Consider the following 18,716-nt stretch of genomic DNA (forward strand, 5'->3'; position numbering starts at 1 on the left):
TTGGAGGAGGGTTCAGGGTATGCATATAGTCTCAGTAGAAACAGATGAGGGGTTGGTGAATTGGAGGAGGGTTCAGGGTATGCATATAGTCTCAGTAGAAACAGATAAGGGGTTGGTGAATTGGAAGAGGATTCAGGGTATGCACATAGTCTCAGTAGAAACAGATAAGGGGTTGGTGAATTGGAGGAGGATTCAGGGTATGCATATAGTCTCAGCAGAAACAAATAAGGGGTTGGTGAATTGGAGGAGGGTTCAGGGTATGCATATAGTCTCAGTAGAAACAGATAAGGGGTTGGTGTATTGGAGGAGGATTCAGGGTATGCATATAGTCTCAGTAGAAACAGATAAAGGGTTGGTGAATTGGAGGAGGGTTCAGGGTATGCATATAGTCTCAGTAGAAACAGATAAGGGGTTGGTGAATTGGAGGAGGGTTCAGGGTATGCATATAGTCTCAGTAGAAACAGATAAGGGGTTGGTGAAGTGGAGGAGGGTTCAGGGTATGCATATACATGTAGTCTCAGTAGAAACAGATAAGGGGTTGGTGAATTGGAGGAGGATTCAGGGTATGCATATAGTCTCAGTAGAAACAGATAAGGGGTTGGTGAATTGGAAGAGGGTTCAGGGTATGCACATAGTCTTAGTAGAAACAGATAAGGGGTTGGTGAATTGGAGGAGGATTCAGGGTATGCATATAGTCTCAGCAGAAACAAATAAGGGGTTGGTGAATTGGAGGAAGGTTCAGGGTATGCATATAGTCTCAGTAGAAACAGATAAGGGGTTGGTGTATTGGAGGAGGATTCAGGGTATGCATATAGTCTCAGTAGAAACAGATAAAGGGTTGGTGAATTGGAGGAGGGTTCAGGGTATGCATATAGTCTCAGTAGAAACAGATAAGGGGTTGGTGAATTGGAGGAGGGTTCAGGGTATGCATATAGTCTCAGTAGAAACAGATAAGGGGTTGGTGAATTGGAGGAGGGTTCAGGGTATGCATATAGTCTCAGTAGAAACAGATGAGGGGTTGGTGAATTGGAAGAGGATTCAGGGTATGCATATAGTCTCAGTAGAAACAGATAAGGGGTTGGTGAATTGGAAGAGGGTTCAGGGTATGCATATAGTCTCAGTAGAAACAGATAAGGGGTTGGTGAATTGGAGGAGGGTTCAGGGTATGCATATAGTCTCAGCAGAAACAGATAAGGGGTTGGTGAATTGGAGGAGGGTTCAGGGTATGCATATAGTCTCAGTAGAAACAGATAAGGGGTTGGTGAATTGGAAGAGGATTCAGGGTATGCATATAGTCTCAGTAGAAACAGATGAGGGGTTGGTGAATTGGAGGAGGGTTCAGGGTATGCACATAGTCTCAGTAGAAACAGATAAGGGGTTGGTGAATTGGAAGAGGGTTCAAGGTATGCATATAGTCTCAGTAGAAACAGATAAGGGGTTGGTGAATTGGAAGAGGGTTCAAGGTATGCATATAGTCTCAGTAGAAACAGATAAGGGGTTGGTGAATTGGAGGAGGGTTCAGGGTATGCATATAGTCTCAGTAGAAACAGATAAGGGGTTGGTGAATTGGAGGATTCAGGGTATGCATATAGTCTCAGTAGAAACAGATGAGGGGTTGGTGAATTGGAAGAGGATTCAGGGTATGCATATAGTCTCAGTAGAAACAGATGAGGGGTTGGTGAATTGGAAGAGGATTCAGGGTATGCATATAGTCTCAGTAGAAACAGATGAGGGGTTGGTGAATTGGAAGAGGATTCAGGGTATGCATATAGTCTCAGTAGAAACAGATGAGGGGTTGGTGAATTGGAAGAGGGTTCAGGGTATGCATATAGTCTCAGTAGAAACAGATGAGGGGTTGGTGAATTGGAAGAGGATTCAGGGTATGCATATAGTCTCAGTAGAAACAGATAAGGGGTTGGTGAATTGGAGGAGGATTCAGGGTATGCATATAGTCTCAGTAGAAACAGATGAGGGGTTGGTGAATTGGAAGAGGATTCAGGGTATGCATATAGTCTCAGTAGAAACAGATGAGGGGTTGGTGAATTGGAGGAGGGTTCAGGGTATGCACATAGTCTCAGTAGAAACAGATAAGGGGTTGGTGAATTGGAGGAGGATTCAGGTTATGCATATAGTCTCAGTAGAAACAGATGAGGGGTTGGTGAATTGGAGGAGGATTCAGGGTATGCATATAGTCTCAGTAGAAACAGATAAGGGGTTGGTGAATTGGAAGAGGATTCAGGGTATGCATATAGTCTCAGTAGAAACAGATGAGGGGTTGGTGAATTGGAAGAGGATTCAGGGTATGCATATAGTCTCAGTAGAAACAGATGAGGGGTTGGTGAATTGGAAGAGGATTCAGGGTATTCAGGGTATGCATATAGTCTCAGTAGAAACAGATGAGGGGTTGGTGAATTGGAAGAGGATTCAGGGTATGCATATAGTCTCAGTAGAAACAGATGAGGGGTTGGTGAATTGGAAGAGGGTTCAGGGTATGCATATAGTCTCAGTAGAAACAGATGAGGGGTTGGTGAATTGGAGGAGGGTTCAGGGTATGCATATAGTCTCAGTAGAAACAGATAAGGGGTTGGTGAATTGGAGGAGGGTTCAGGGTATGCATATAGTCTCAGTAGAAACAGATAAGGGGTTGGTGAATTGGAGGAGGGTTCAGGGTATGCATATAGTCTCAGTAGAAACAGATGAGGGGTTGGTGAATTGGAAGAGGATTCAGGGTATGCATATAGTCTCAGTAGAAACAGATAAGGGGTTGGTGAATTGGAAGAGGGTTCAGGGTATGCATATAGTCTCAGTAGAAACAGATAAGGGGTTGGTGAATTGGAGGAGGGTTCAGGGTATGCATATAGTCTCAGCAGAAACAGATAAGGGGTTGGTGAATTGGAGGAGGGTTCAGGGTATGCATATAGTCTCAGTAGAAACAGATAAGGGGTTGGTGAATTGGAAGAGGATTCAGGGTATGCATATAGTCTCAGTAGAAACAGATGAGGGGTTGGTGAATTGGAGGAGGGTTCAGGGTATGCACATAGTCTCAGTAGAAACAGATAAGGGGTTGGTGAATTGGAAGAGGGTTCAAGGTATGCATATAGTCTCAGTAGAAACAGATAAGGGGTTGGTGAATTGGAAGAGGGTTCAAGGTATGCATATAGTCTCAGTAGAAACAGATAAGGGGTTGGTGAATTGGAGGAGGGTTCAGGGTATGCATATAGTCTCAGTAGAAACAGATAAGGGGTTGGTGAATTGGAGGATTCAGGGTATGCATATAGTCTCAGTAGAAACAGATGAGGGGTTGGTGAATTGGAAGAGGATTCAGGGTATGCATATAGTCTCAGTAGAAACAGATGAGGGGTTGGTGAATTGGAAGAGGATTCAGGGTATGCATATAGTCTCAGTAGAAACAGATGAGGGGTTGGTGAATTGGAAGAGGATTCAGGGTATGCATATAGTCTCAGTAGAAACAGATGAGGGGTTGGTGAATTGGAAGAGGGTTCAGGGTATGCATATAGTCTCAGTAGAAACAGATGAGGGGTTGGTGAATTGGAAGAGGATTCAGGGTATGCATATAGTCTCAGTAGAAACAGATAAGGGGTTGGTGAATTGGAGGAGGATTCAGGGTATGCATATAGTCTCAGTAGAAACAGATGAGGGGTTGGTGAATTGGAAGAGGATTCAGGGTATGCATATAGTCTCAGTAGAAACAGATGAGGGGTTGGTGAATTGGAGGAGGGTTCAGGGTATGCACATAGTCTCAGTAGAAACAGATAAGGGGTTGGTGAATTGGAGGAGGATTCAGGTTATGCATATAGTCTCAGTAGAAACAGATGAGGGGTTGGTGAATTGGAGGAGGATTCAGGGTATGCATATAGTCTCAGTAGAAACAGATAAGGGGTTGGTGAATTGGAAGAGGATTCAGGGTATGCATATAGTCTCAGTAGAAACAGATGAGGGGTTGGTGAATTGGAAGAGGATTCAGGGTATGCATATAGTCTCAGTAGAAACAGATGAGGGGTTGGTGAATTGGAAGAGGATTCAGGGTATTCAGGGTATGCATATAGTCTCAGTAGAAACAGATGAGGGGTTGGTGAATTGGAAGAGGATTCAGGGTATGCATATAGTCTCAGTAGAAACAGATGAGGGGTTGGTGAATTGGAAGAGGGTTCAGGGTATGCATATAGTCTCAGTAGAAACAGATGAGGGGTTGGTGAATTGGAAGAGGATTCAGGGTATGCATATAGTCTCAGTAGAAACAGATAAGGGGTTGGTGAATTGGAGGAGGGTTCAGGGTATGCATATAGTCTCAGTAGAAACAGATAAGGGGTTGGTGAATTGGAGGAGGATTCAGGGTATGCATATAGTCTCAGTAGAAACAGATAAGGGGTTGGTGAATTGGAGGAGGGTTCAGGGTATGCATATAGTCTCAGCAGAAACAGATAAGGGGTTGGTGAATTGGAGGAGGGTTCAGGGTATGCATATAGTCTCAGTAGAAACAGATAAGGGGTTGGTGAATTGGAGGAGGGTTCAGGGTATGCATATAGTCTCAGCAGAAACAGATAAGGGGTTGGTGAATTGGAGGAGGGTTCAGGGTATGCATATAGTCTCAGTAGAAACAGATAAGGGGTTGGTGAATTGGAGGAGGGTTCAGAATCAGTTCAGGAGTTTAAAAATCAGCTGTTATTTCATTGTGGCTATAAAGTTGATCACATTCCTGTGACACATGTAAGCAGAATTACACCATAAACTACTGCAAAATAAAAATACACTTACAAGTATTCACATTCAAGTAAGACAAGCCTACAGAATTCAAAATATTACCTGACATCTCCAATTATTTTATGCTTCTTTGCAAGTTCAGTAAATCCATCTAATAAAACCTTTCCAACTTTCACAGCATTTTCTCTGAGATTGTCTTTCTCTATGGCATGAATCACAGACAAACCAATAGCACAAGAGACTGGATTGCCTCCATACTGTCAAACAAACATTAGATAAGCAAGTATTAAACAAACCAATGCACCTTGTTCACCTAATTGCATTTTATTAGAGCCCAACAGCTAGAACAGGCTTGAGCCAGCAAAAATGGCCATATAAACATGATTAGCGTGAGCAGAGTTCAGATCCAATAAACCTTTGGGGTTGAATTTCGATAGAACTTAGCCCGACGAGGCACCAACCATCTAAACAAGAACCCCAGTCCAGAGCACTGTTATAGCTCAGCTCTAACGAATAAGGCCATATTTTGACCACTTGTTTACAAACACAAACTGGAAATACGCTCGCAACAGGATTAGTATTTAATTTGAGTTCAGCTCCAATAAACCTTTGCAGTTGAATTTTGATAGGACTGAGCCCCGACAAGGCCCCAACCATCCAAACAAGAACCCCAGTCCAGAGCACTGTTACAGCTCAGCTCTAACAAATCAGGCCATATTTTGACCACTTGTTTACAAACTGGAAATGCACTTGCAGCAGGATTAGTATTTAATTTTATTATATACATTCAATATAGTTACATATATGATTTAAATCTGATCATTTAATTTGATGAATACTCTTGGTTTATTGTTGGGGATTACTCTAATAAAAATATAATCATAATTATATAAGCCCTTTAGGCTGGGCAGCCATGTGGCTTTATGTTACAATGACTACGACATGAAGAGTGAAAAGTTATGTGGTATGTATAATGACAACAGAAACCACAAAAAGACTTGTAAATTTTGTTTTGGTTTTATTAACTATAGAGGTATGTGGTATGTATAATGACAACAGAAACCAAAAAAGACTTGTAAATTTTCTTTTAGTTTTTATTGATGTTTTTTTAGCATTTGTATAGCTAAATTTTCTTTCAAAATTGCAAAATTTCAATAGTACACACTAGCAATATGGTACTAGGCAGCCCAAAACACAGCCTTGACATGCAGTGCCACAACCATGCAAGTAGGACCCACTCTTTAATACTGTCTCTAATCATTTGATAACAATAAAACACTGACAAAAACCGCAAATGGTTAGAATGTGCGGGACAGTGATGGAAATGAATCACATAGTTCCTTTGCTTTGCATATACACTGATGTGTACACTTGTATAGGGACTATTTGATTTATTGATGTATACTCGATACTGGATAGTACCGTAAAATCTCTATTAGAAACCGCATCCCGAATTAGAAGTCGCAGCTACTCTTTTTGAATAATTGAAAATCAAAAATTCACCATTTCTCATATGTGTAGATGCTCTAATAAAAGCCGCATTCCTTCTGTTGCATTGTACCATTATAATAGAAGCCGCTACTTCTAACACAGATTTTACAGTAATACTCGTTAGCATTTTTGTAATTTGGGTTGCATTCATTTTCATTTTTATACTGCTATACATTTTCTGGGTAGGAACTCTGTACAACCATTCACACAGAGAGCAATAGAAATGCATGGATATCACAGCTCCATGCGACATTTTATTGCATCTTTAGAATTTCTATCATAAAACATTTAATGTAAGATCATTCTAGCTACCACTATTCTGTTATACTCACAGTGTTGAAATATTCCATACCAGTAGAAGACAAACTTTCTGATAATTCCCGAGTCGTGATAACAGCAGCTACAGGATGTCCATTACCCATTGGTTTACCCAGAGTTATTATATCTGGTATAATATCAGCATCTTAAAAATAAACAATTTATCAACTATTAATTAAAAAATGTTTTTAATAATGTTGTTTGAAACTGTATATTGAAGTCTACAATGGACTATCATGACCTGAAAATGTGTTTGTAGTCCACATCTATGTACAAGTACAAGTATTTGTACAATGGATAAAACAATACAATTCTTGAATACACATGTTCACTGATCGTTTTGGTACATACAATACAAATCACTGCAGATATGTATCAGTGGATTTGATTTTTCATTTCATGAATACTGCTATCCCCTGCAAATGCAATATTTTTTGTTTATGATAAATCATAGTCCAATTTTGGCTAGTGTATGGAGTATCAAACAACAATACTGACAAAAATATGTTTTCGTCCATACTGCATCTTTAATATACACTCACCTTGGTGTATTACAGCATATACATTGTATGGGTGAATAGTAGACTCACATAGGAATGCAATTTTTAATTACACAAGACACAAATTTGACAAAGATTAAATAGTTCTTCTAATGTTGTCTTTAAAATAGACTGAATTCAGAATGACATATATTATTTGTGTATGTATATACGCAGACATCTGTTCAGTGAGCAAAAATCATTGGTGTTGAATCAACTGAGCATGCTTGTGAGCATTATGATTTTGACCTGACCTGACTAACCCTTACCTTACCTTACCTTACCTTACCTCACCTAACTTTACCTTACCCTAGCTACCCTACCCCACCCAGCACACCCAGCCCCAGCCCCACACACCAACATCAAACCAAACAATCATAAGTATTAGTTAGTAACATTACTGTAAAATCTGTATTAGAAGCTGCGGTTTCTATTAAAATGGTACAATGCAACAGAGGGGATGCTGTTTCTATTAAATAAACATATCAGAAATGATGAATTTTTGGTTCTCAATTGTTCAAACATAGCAAAACTATTGAAACCTTGGCCGCAAGTGAAAAGTTGATACAAACTGGTTAAGTTTAGACCAAGAATTGCCTAAATTCTTGAAATTTTATAACATAATTTTTATTTCTTACTACCAATGATCACGCTAAGGTATACATTTGGGGGAGATGATTTTGTGATGTTCTGCTACCATCGATTTTGTTGATTTTATTTTTCTCCAGATAGCTAAAATAACCATTTAGGTACAGTAATGCGATAAACAAAATGATTCACTATTAGTAGAATATGTGATAGGAAGTTGTAAAACAGGAAACAGTCTGACACTCTGATATGCAAAGTGTTTTGATTTATATGTGTTATTATAGATACCCATAAATATACTTTGTAAAGTATTTACTGGCATATTTTTACTGTTTATGTCATATTTTCCTAATATGTCAAATATATTCACAAGAAACTCATGGTCATAATTTTTCATAACAGTACTTTTAATGTATTTCTGTAACCATGCTGCACTATTAAACTGGATTATAAATGATTCCCATTCACATGACAAACAAGATGGTGTTTTATTTTTCCGCCTTTGATGGGTTTTTGATTTGGTATGAATGTAGCTTGCAAATGCAAGTATTAATACTTGTATAATTACATTTTGATAACATGTCCAAGGTTTTGTAAACCAGCACCAGGGAGTCCATTTATAACATATCTAACCAATCAGTACAATATTCTTTTGATACTATTAATAATAAATAATAATAAAAACAATGACTTCTTACAAAGATCAAATGTTAACTAAAGTATGAATAGAAGGCATTTTCTAATAATGAACTCCAGATGGCCCTGATTATAATAAGATGGAAAAACATACTAGTACTCAAGTCACACAATGGAAATGAAATGACACACATAGTTGTACAAAATTAACCCAATGCAGCTATTTGAGAAGATTACTGCTCACAGTATAAACTGACAAATGTGTTTGAAAATAAACTTTGAACAGATCTAATTACCATATAGTGACTTCACACAAAGGTCAAATATTAACTAGAGTAAAAACAAAGAAATTTTTCTATAATGAACTTAAGATGGCACTGGTTCTAATGATGATAATGTACACATAATCATACAACAATGGAAAATTCCAAAGGATTTCAAAACAACTATTACCCCGGTACACCATGGATTTTCTCAATAAATCCTGATACAGATTAGGAGGATTGAATTTCAAAACATTAAACAACAATTACGTTTTAACTGAAACAATCTTTACTCCATATCTCATTAATTATGCATGTAAAGTGCACCAATAGTGAACTTGGTTATCCTTCCAGCTTTGTTTATAACATATATAAATTTGAAACCGATCAAGCAAAAATTACTTGACTGTGTTATTGTGCCTACAAGAGATAACCAATCAACAGCCGTCTCATTAATTATGCAACCAAAATGCACCAACATCGAACTTGGTCATCTTTGCATGTTTGTTTATAACATATATAAATTTGAAACTGATCGTGTAAAAATTACTTGAGTTATCGCACCCACAAGTCACGCCAACAACAACAACAATGACGCCGCCAAAATCTTCCCCTTACTATACCTTCCCCTTAGTTTACACTACACTACGGGCAAGGCAAAAAGAATGTGTGCGAATGTGTGCAGATTTTACAGTACTCACCAGATCCTTGTAACTGATAAGCCCACCATTTACTACCAACTCTACCAAAACCAACTTGTACTTCATCTGCTATGCATACACCTCCAGCATCACGTACATACCTGAAATGAATCGACACATAAATAAAAGTCAACAAACTTATAGATACGTTACGTGACAAGCACAATAGAATTTCTTAAACAAGCAGCCTGTCGGCTGAGATAGCTCCGCTGTCAGCAATGCACATTTCAAATTAAAGAACTAAAGATATTATTAGAAATAGAAAGAATCTGAGAGAGATGAGACTAGCTGAGGTACCTATATGTATAATATCAAACAAGGAGTTGAAAAAATCACTTAAAATTGAACATATCATCCTGAAATGAACAAATCTGAGAGCTAGAGGCTTTGCAGTTTTCAACAAGTCGAAAATATCACTTTTTACCAGAAATATTCATCAAATTAAAGATATCATCATGAAATGAACAAATCTAAGAGAGGTCTGCCCATGATACATATACAACAAGTATCAAGAAGAAGTCGAAAACGTAAAAAGTTGACACTGATGACGATTGACAATCACTCGTATAATATGCTCTGCTTGACAAAGTCGACAGCGGAGCTAAATATGCCCGAAAACTTTATAATTATAAAAACTTGTGCTGCTTATTATTTAAACATGGAGTTCTTGTTAGTGGATCCACCATGTGCAGTCTTGTAGACGATAACTGGGCAGTGCTTGTGGTCAATGCATGAACATACAAACAATAATCTGTTTGACTTGGTCATATACCCAACGTTTCCCCACATTTACATTGTATCTGGGATATTTAAACAAAACCTCCAGGATGTATTCAGGATAGGAAATCGTAGTTATGTCATTTGCTTCTGAATGTTCTATGCATAACTGAAATACATGCACCCATGACACACTTACCAAACAACCTCACGTTGCCACTACACATATAATCAGGACAAAAAACACTGCACTGCCCAGTATTGCATAACAGGGCTCAGATTAAAATGTTTGTTTAAATAATAGGCACAACAACCATTATTGCACATAATCTTATCCTTGCCCTGTTATTCAAACAATAATGAATCCCCCATGGCATCTAATTGGATGACAAGAACAGTCTATCACGTCAAGACCATTCTCCGCCGTGATGGAATCATTGTTATTGTTATAAATCACTACCATCAAAATGAAACCAGCTTTTTCTTGAAATTAATTTTCTTAATACAAATAGAGATTGACATATTTACAAATATTTTCATAATTTCTATTTGTTAATAATACAAATTTATGAATTTAATAAATTTATTAGCATAACTTCCATGGTTAGTACCTGTAAAATTCTGATGTTCCAATTACAGTTTGTTTGTTTTTTTTAAATATTTTTTTTGTGCCAGGCGACAGTTCCAGACATTGAGTGTCACTGTTGTCTCTCCCGACTTTTTTTCTGTATGTGCAAATTGCATGTGCTAGTGACGACACATAGTACATTTACAGTTTTCAATGAGTCTGACTTACATTTTTTATTAAAAATCAATAGTCCAATAGTGAAATCTAGTGGTCCAAAGGCTTGGAATGTGGCATTTGTTAACCCCTGAAGTGTAAGGAGTGCATATTTATCAACTCTTGACAGTTACAAACAACTGTAGGGCATGCATTATTCCTAGTTTCCACTAATCATGCAAAGAAGTAGATGTAAAAGGTATGTTTCAAAAACTGTCATCAAAACATCCTATATCTATAGTGCAGACCATAGTAAGCTGGCATATAAAATAAATGTGAATAATTTACCAATATAGAGACACATTGATTGTTCTTTCAGATCTCAACAAAAATACCAAACTTTTACAGTCATTATGTGCCACAGAACCAAAAGTTTGAGATAATTTCTGTTTCAAATACCCTAGGATTGTATTCTTAGCATAATGATGTGTTCTGTATGCTAAGTATTCTTGTATGGAAAAACACTCAGCTGTTATCATAATGTTACTGTGACAGTTTGGTAATTATTCCCTGATTTGCAGGAATCTGGAAAACAATTTCTCAACTTGTCTCTTTATTATAAATTTGATTTGTGTTCAAAATACACCTCCATGTAGGTAGTAAATATTGGTTAAATAATTCATTCTTTTATCACTTGAATGGCAGCAGACTAAGGTCTTAAAAAAAAAAACACTCCTGTTGCGAATTAAAAAATTATTGTGATAGAAAAATATATAGAAATGAAACACTTCTATTGGGTAATTTTTATATTTTAATGGTAGACGGCACTATATCAAAAATGAATTTATGTACTGAACAGACTGTTTCTTTTTATGAAAAATTAACCTATACTGCTACATTCAAGCAAGTAAATACAATGTCATAAAAAAAGACCCAAATGATGTTATGAATTGAATAGACGTCAACCACAGAGGTCAAAATTAAGGCCTATCCACCTTCAATTTTTTTTAGTGTTTTTTTTGTTCCTGTCAGTTTTCAGTATGGTTAAGGTAGCGAGAAGGTTTTGTGACGTTTTTAAATAAAACATTCTCTGTCTGTTGTCTCGTTCAGAACAGTAATTTAGGTTATATTTATCAAAAGACTAAGTATAGAGGTCCAAGTTCGCACAAACTGGACAGACATTGTTTACATAATTATCACGTGACATCAAAAATGGCGAACCTTGTAAAAATGACTAAGTACGCGATTGCGAGAGCACACTGCGGAATTTCCTGGTGAAATTTAAGTTATGCATTGTCCGTAATCAAGTCCATTGAAATGCGTCTCCGATAATCAAAAGACCTATTATTCCGATTTCTATGCAGGTTTGTTTTTTTGTCCCCAAATTATTTCATACTTGGCACCTTTAACAGACTATTATTCTGTGACAAAGCATTTTCTTTAAAAACCCAGACATATTTCGCACCATCATTATCTTTTGAACGATAACTGCGAGTTTGAATGTCCTAGTCCGAACGCACTTGATTTGGCGGCGGTCCCAATGAGTCGTTCTCGATCAAAACTTCAACTCGAGAAAAATGCGAAAAACAGTTTTGGTTAATAAAACACTGTAGATTTGCTGCATTATTATAAATATACACTAAAAAAGGCCAAACATATTAACCACTGATATCATAGAACTCATAAAGAGTGTCAGATAATGAATAATTTCAAGCTCGAGCGTGAAAAATGAAGAAAACTGCTGGCATTTGAGTCCGTACTCGAGGAACGTTCGGGTTTTCCATTGTTATGCAAACGAACAACGAGGGATATTCTTCTGACAAACATTACTGTTCCACTGTACACGCTGACAGTTTACAAACAAGCTAATCCTTTAAGTGTCTCAGATAAGACATCTAATAAAACGGTTTTCATGGTGAAACAAAATGGCCGATGTTTGAAAAAAAATTGCTGTGTCAGAGTGCGACACTGAGTGGCAGATTTTTCTTTGCCTCGTCTGTCAACGCTTTCTTTCTTTTCTTCGCCATTGCATTAGAAAAAAATGTATTAGTAAAATAGAATATTGACTTGGAAAATAAAACGATTTAAAAGAAAGTTGTGCAAAGTTACAGTACTCCTTTCGCACAACCTCCCGCCCGCTTCTGCTTTCCAATCACCTTTTTCTCTCGCTTTTGCGACCGCTTGTTGAATTCAACCCGACAATTTCTGCTTTTTTTCCGACCGCGCAAACCCCGAAATATCACCGCCCACCTGCTCGCTCGCGCGCGCGCGCGCGCGCGCGCATTTAAAATTCGGACTAACAGAATAATTTCCGAGGTTCACATTGTCTATAATTGTCTTTCTGGTTTTTATAGATGTTGAACAGCTGACAAAAGTTCAAATACTTTTTGTTTTAACTATATATAATTATATGCACGCAACCTGACCCTTTGACCTCGATTTTGGCGTGGACTGAATATTTTATTTTAAACAATATTCTGACGTGAAATACAAAATGTATTTCAACACAAGTACGACATGGTTGTCTGGGGTTTCTTTCCTGATTGTTGAGTCTTCGCAATGTGTTTTGTATAATTATTGTTGTTTTCCCCCCGATGCTGAAGGACCGTAAAGCTAAATGGCAGTTACATGCATGGGCTGAGTGAAAGAAAATATTTTTAAGCCTAAAATAAAACCTAATATTACACCTCTTTGTGTATTTGTTAATTATACATATGTTTGTCGTGACAGTATGTCTGTAAATATCTAGAAAAATCTCGTCTTTCGTTGATAATTTCGATTGTTTGTTTGGAATGTCAATCCCCATTGGTTTCTCCATACTGAGTTTAGGAAGGGCGTCGATCAACACCGTGACAATCAGCCGAGAGAAGACAAACATTGACCGTAATTCATGGAGATCATGTCCGTAATTTGTGGGCTGAAACCCCAAATAATTAATCAAGTATTATTATTTTAATATATATTTTATTTTACATCGCAAAACTAAACCATGCCCAAAACAGAGCTAGAGTTGTTCGCGGTGAAACAACCGCATTGAAGACGATGCAACTTCAACTAGCCATTTCTTACCTTGAAATAAAAAAAATAAAAATTCGAAGAGCATCGGGGAAAATATTCATAATCACCCTTATCAATCGCTTGCTTATTTTATTCAAATCCATGAAATTCACGATTTTTTTTACATTTGTTGGCAACTTCCGCGCTAAAAAAGATTGAAAATGTGGGTGTGGTTATTTTGCAAAGTCCTGTTGATAATACGGACAAATATGGTTCTGTGACCCAGTTCGTGCTCCGATCAGGTGACTCTCAGCCAATCAATGATGTTGTAACAAAGCATATTTGACGCTAATTGAAGGGTCGTCGTACAATCCAATCACCGGCGTCGATTCACATAGTTGTTTGTGCTGTCACAGGCTTCAAAATTATTCGCTGAAAAACATATATTTTGACAAACTGATGGAATTTGACCTTAGTTCAAAAAGAAAATACTAGGCTAAGATACATTAGAGCTCACGCGAATCAGTTTTCTCTGCAAGTTGTGAAATAAAGTAAACCAGAGTAGGGTCGATGATTTTCAGCCCTGAAGGACATTGAATTGTTCATCGACTGGCCACCAAATAGTTATGGCTATAACTAAATTTGACACGTTTTTCTTTTAAGCCCAATAAATTATTCATACATGTCAAGCTCTGTTCGATTTTTTCAGGGCATGTGTCTCATTAAAATAAAAATATCACATCTAGAACAAGCACCCAAAACACGTAACAAGAGGTCCCAGTTCAGTTGCTTTCACGATACAAGTGTAATACAGCTATTAGATTTGAAGTGTCGTTCAGAATGTAATAATAGTTAATACTAGTTGTATGTTCACACTTCACTATCAAAACCACCATTTCGACCACCCATGTGCCAGTTTTCAGTGTTTGGGCGAGCGGTCAATGTTTTCAATAAGCGAGCGAGCGAAAAAAAAAAACGCGATTAAAATGCGGTCGGTTTCCGGTCGGACAAGACCGCGTGGTCGGAAATTAAGCGATAAGCGGTCGATGTAAAAGCGGAAGGTTGGGCGAAATGAGTACTGTATGACAATGTTTCTCCGACGAAGTCTCGACTGACAATAATGCTGACAATGAACGTTAGATAAACACGCATTGTTTGCAACTGGAAGCTTATCACCCGTTATATCAGAATCGTCAACAACAGAGTATACAGATAAGATTTTATCATTTAATTCCTTCCAAAGATAAACACTATGCAAATATCCACGAAACGGCAGTTGTAGTCTTTTCTGCTAGTGTTTTAAAACACTAATTTGAGCAACGTTGTTTCGCAATTTCGATCTTTTGTAAACCTGGGGTGATGTATCAAGGTCTAAAGTAACCGTTTTATCAATTTTTGAAAAATCAAGAAAAAAGTGAAAATTTCCCTTCTCGCTACCTTAAGGCCTTACAGAACAATGTACAATTCAGTTATTGGCTATGTGATATAATCATTGGTGATAGTTGTTGCAAGGTGATACCAGAATCCTAAAAGTGTCGTCACTTGTCTGAACAAATCTCCCAAACAAGTCAAATGCTTTCAAGTTTAGACACATTTAATAATTTCCATTTTGATTGTCTATATTTATTATTACAGTGAATAAAAATCAATGCGAGCCAACGGAATAACCCACAGCAAGATTGTTTTCATGACGAATTTACATTTACGACAAGTCTCACTGGAGAAAAGACATATCCAGTACTTTGAAAAGTAGAAATTTTATGAATGTTTTAAGTTCAGGATCAATATTTTCAAGCCATGTTTCGTCTTTTTTTAGGCTAGGGATCGGAATGATCATTTTACATTTCATCCTGCCATGTACGCAGTAAGCAGCAACTTACGATATTTAAATACTTGCTGGAATGTAGAGATAATGAAAAGAGGTGTACTGTAAAATACTTTATGTTAGCTGGAATTTATTTTTGCTGAAAAGACTTTTTGAGTGTTTTTTTATGAAATTTATTTTTTAACTGATTTTTGACAAGTTGAATGTAAAATATAGGAAAAAAGGTATATTCGCTGGATTTCATTTTCAATGAATTATTTCATCAGCGAAAAATAATTCCAAGCGAAAAAAAAGTATTTTACAGTAGTTTCATTGACACATAAGCATACAAAGGACATAAACATACATGTACTTAAAGGGAAGGTCAAGGCTAACAACATAATACTCCCAGATAAAAGAGCTCAGCAAATGTAAGAACATGCAAGTTACAGTTTTTTTATATCACTTTTCATTCTCTAGATATTCAACTTTTCATCAATTTATGTAGTCCGACATCTTGATTCTCAAGCAAAGGATTATGGGTAAAATATGACATCATAGAATCTGTTGTCAGAAATTGAGAAAATGATTTGAAAAACTGTAAATTGCATTCCCCTACTTCTGTGGAACTTTTTCTTGAGGGGTCATTATGTTGTTTGGCTTGATATTTCCTTTAATCTCTTACCAACCAACTAATGCCAGTCAACAACTAACCAACAAGACAGTTATTAAGTGTTAAAGTGAGTACCTGAAAACATTTTTCAAGTAGTTTGGAGGAAGCACAATCTGTCCAGCACAGCTTTGAAGTGACTCTGTTATAAAGGCAGCAATCTAAAATAAATACGAAATTGAAAAAGTCGCAAATCATGCAACCTATGCATTGGCTACCGTAATAGTCCTACCTTAATTGTTATTATGTAAATTTGTTTTATGTCTATCACATACTGTAGAACATGTTGAAATAGCTGCATGCAATTTTAGCAGATTTGACACTTGGCATGAATTAACAGAATCTTAAAGTGTCGACTATCTCCCTGTGAGAATAGACTGTGTTAAATTAGCTGCATCTTGAATTAGCGAAATTACAGATTAGCTAAATTAGCTAAAATAACATGCTAGCTAAAAATACATGTTTTACAGTATTCTTCCTAATGATAAACAACTCTGTTGTCATATCCATTCAGAATACTGCATTATCAGCAATCAGGCTGGTAGTTTTAAAAGGAAACCAACCATATCTAGCTGCACCTCTCTCTATCACCATGATATACTAGTATGAATCAGTATATGGTCTCTTAAGCTCATCACTGAGAGTGTGATTTCAGTTCGTGCCAAGCAATCAGGCAGCAAATCTTGGAAAGTGTTGAGTTTCGGTCCCAACTTTATTCCGGCCCGACTGTTCACAAACACATTTCAGCACATGCCAATTTAACCTGACTCTTGGCATATGCCAAAATCTGTAACGTGCACGTCACAGTTATTTTATGTTTGCATTAGTGCGCTTTTCTACACACTTTGCAAAACCATGAGGTACCATCCCCTGCTCAATATACACCATAAAATGTTTAGAAATTAACTGCAGTATAAGAACTGGTAAGAATTAGACACTCACCGAGTTGTGAATGTGTTTTCCTTCAAGATTAGTTTCATTGTATAATGGAGGACAACAAGCAGCCTCTCGGCTGAGATAGCTCTGCTGTTAGCAATGCACATTTCAATTAAAGAACTGAAGACATCATTAGAAAATGAACAATATGTATAGTATCAAAGCAATTGAACTTTTGGTTTTTAACAAAAAGTCGAAAATATCACTTTCTACCAAAAATGACAAAAATATTCACCAAAATTAGAGAATTGAAGATATCATCACGAAATGAACAAATCTGAGAAAGGTCTACATGTAGTATCTATATATGTAATATCAAAGCAATTGAACTTTTGGTTTTTAACAAGAAGTCGAAAATATCACTTTTTACCAAAAATGACAAAAATATTCACCAAAATTAGAGAACTAAAGATATCATTACAAAATGAACAAATCTGAGAAAGATCCACATGTAGTACCTATATATGTAATATCAAAGCAATTGGACTTGCGGTTTTTAACAAGAAGTCGAAAATATCACTTTTTACCAAAAATGACAAAAATATTCACCAAAATTAGAGAACTAAAGATATCATTACAAAATGAACAAATCTGAGAAAGATCCACATGTAGTACCTATATATCAGTTCTCGCTAAATTCGCTAAAAAGACAGGCTCACGAAAAAGACATGTTTTACAGTAAATTTAAAGTGAGGGAGCTAGTTGTTACCTGCGCATGCGTCAGATGGCCATAGCGTGTTATTGTTTACAAACATGAGCGTTTGAGACTTAAGGTAGAACAGGACCTTAGACTCAAAAAATCACTTACAGACAGATTATAGTGAAACTTACCATAGTTGGTCAACACAATGTAATTATCCTTAATTTTAGTTTTCAGAAAAATCTACCGTCCAGAATTTGTGATATTGCCATAAGTTAGGTCAAAGGTCAAATTTTATCAAAGCTTTATCTAATTGTCAATGAACTAAAATATTTCAAAAAAAAACATAGACCTATGTGTATTATTATCAGCATACAGCGTCATATACACAAATATTGGAACAAAACAAGGCATGTGTAATCTTTATTTTTGTCTAAAAATCAATTTATTAAATAAAATATGTTTCAGTTTTCTAACCAAAAAACTGCTCACTTAGAAAGATACAAGAATAAAAAAAAAAATGTACGGTAAATATTTTTGAAATTTGCTAAAAATAATCTAACCATGGTTCTTCACCAGTCATTTAGAAAAAAAAGGTGGGTCAACAGTCCACAACTGCCACTATACAGAATCAAATGTCTGATATGTTCGAAATTGTACAGACTAAAAGAGCGCCCTCAGTGGTCAATGGTGGTAATTGTACAACTAGATTATGCACTTGAAATTGATGCAGCAACATTGTATCATATCAAAATAGACAAGAGGGAGTTAGAATTACCAAATTAGGAATGTTAAACATCAGTGCAGGGTACAGCAGGGTATCTCCCCCAGTAATAGGCATGGGGGTGTACTTCCATTAATTTTGGGTAGGGGCTCCCCAGCAACTGGAAATTGGGCAAATACAAACATGTATGCATAAATAAAATATGTATGAACTTCCATTTTGGTCTGAGATTTTTATGTCTGAAAAAGG

The 18,716-nt window shown here is 36.7% G+C and overlaps 1 protein-coding gene across 1 annotated transcript in view; it reads right to left on the reverse strand.

The window, feature by feature from the left end:
• The window catches only part of LOC100373649 (ethanolamine-phosphate phospho-lyase-like), a 51,761-nt gene that overhangs the window by 7,885 nt on the left and 25,160 nt on the right, over window positions 1-18,716 (reverse strand). The window contains exons 7-10 of the mRNA XM_085493910.1: window positions 16,246-16,328; window positions 9,259-9,359; window positions 6,546-6,676; window positions 4,825-4,979 (exon numbers count right to left, since the gene is read on the reverse strand). Coding sequence (XP_085350036.1) covers window positions 4,825-4,979; window positions 6,546-6,676; window positions 9,259-9,359; window positions 16,246-16,328 — 470 coding nt within the window. The remainder of the gene's footprint in view (window positions 1-4,824; window positions 4,980-6,545; window positions 6,677-9,258; window positions 9,360-16,245; window positions 16,329-18,716) is intronic.

The sequence above is a fragment of the Saccoglossus kowalevskii genome, chromosome 19 (genome assembly GCF_978046115.1).
Source record: "Saccoglossus kowalevskii chromosome 19, keSacKowa6.1, whole genome shotgun sequence".
Lineage (NCBI taxonomy): Eukaryota > Metazoa > Hemichordata > Enteropneusta > Harrimaniidae > Saccoglossus > Saccoglossus kowalevskii.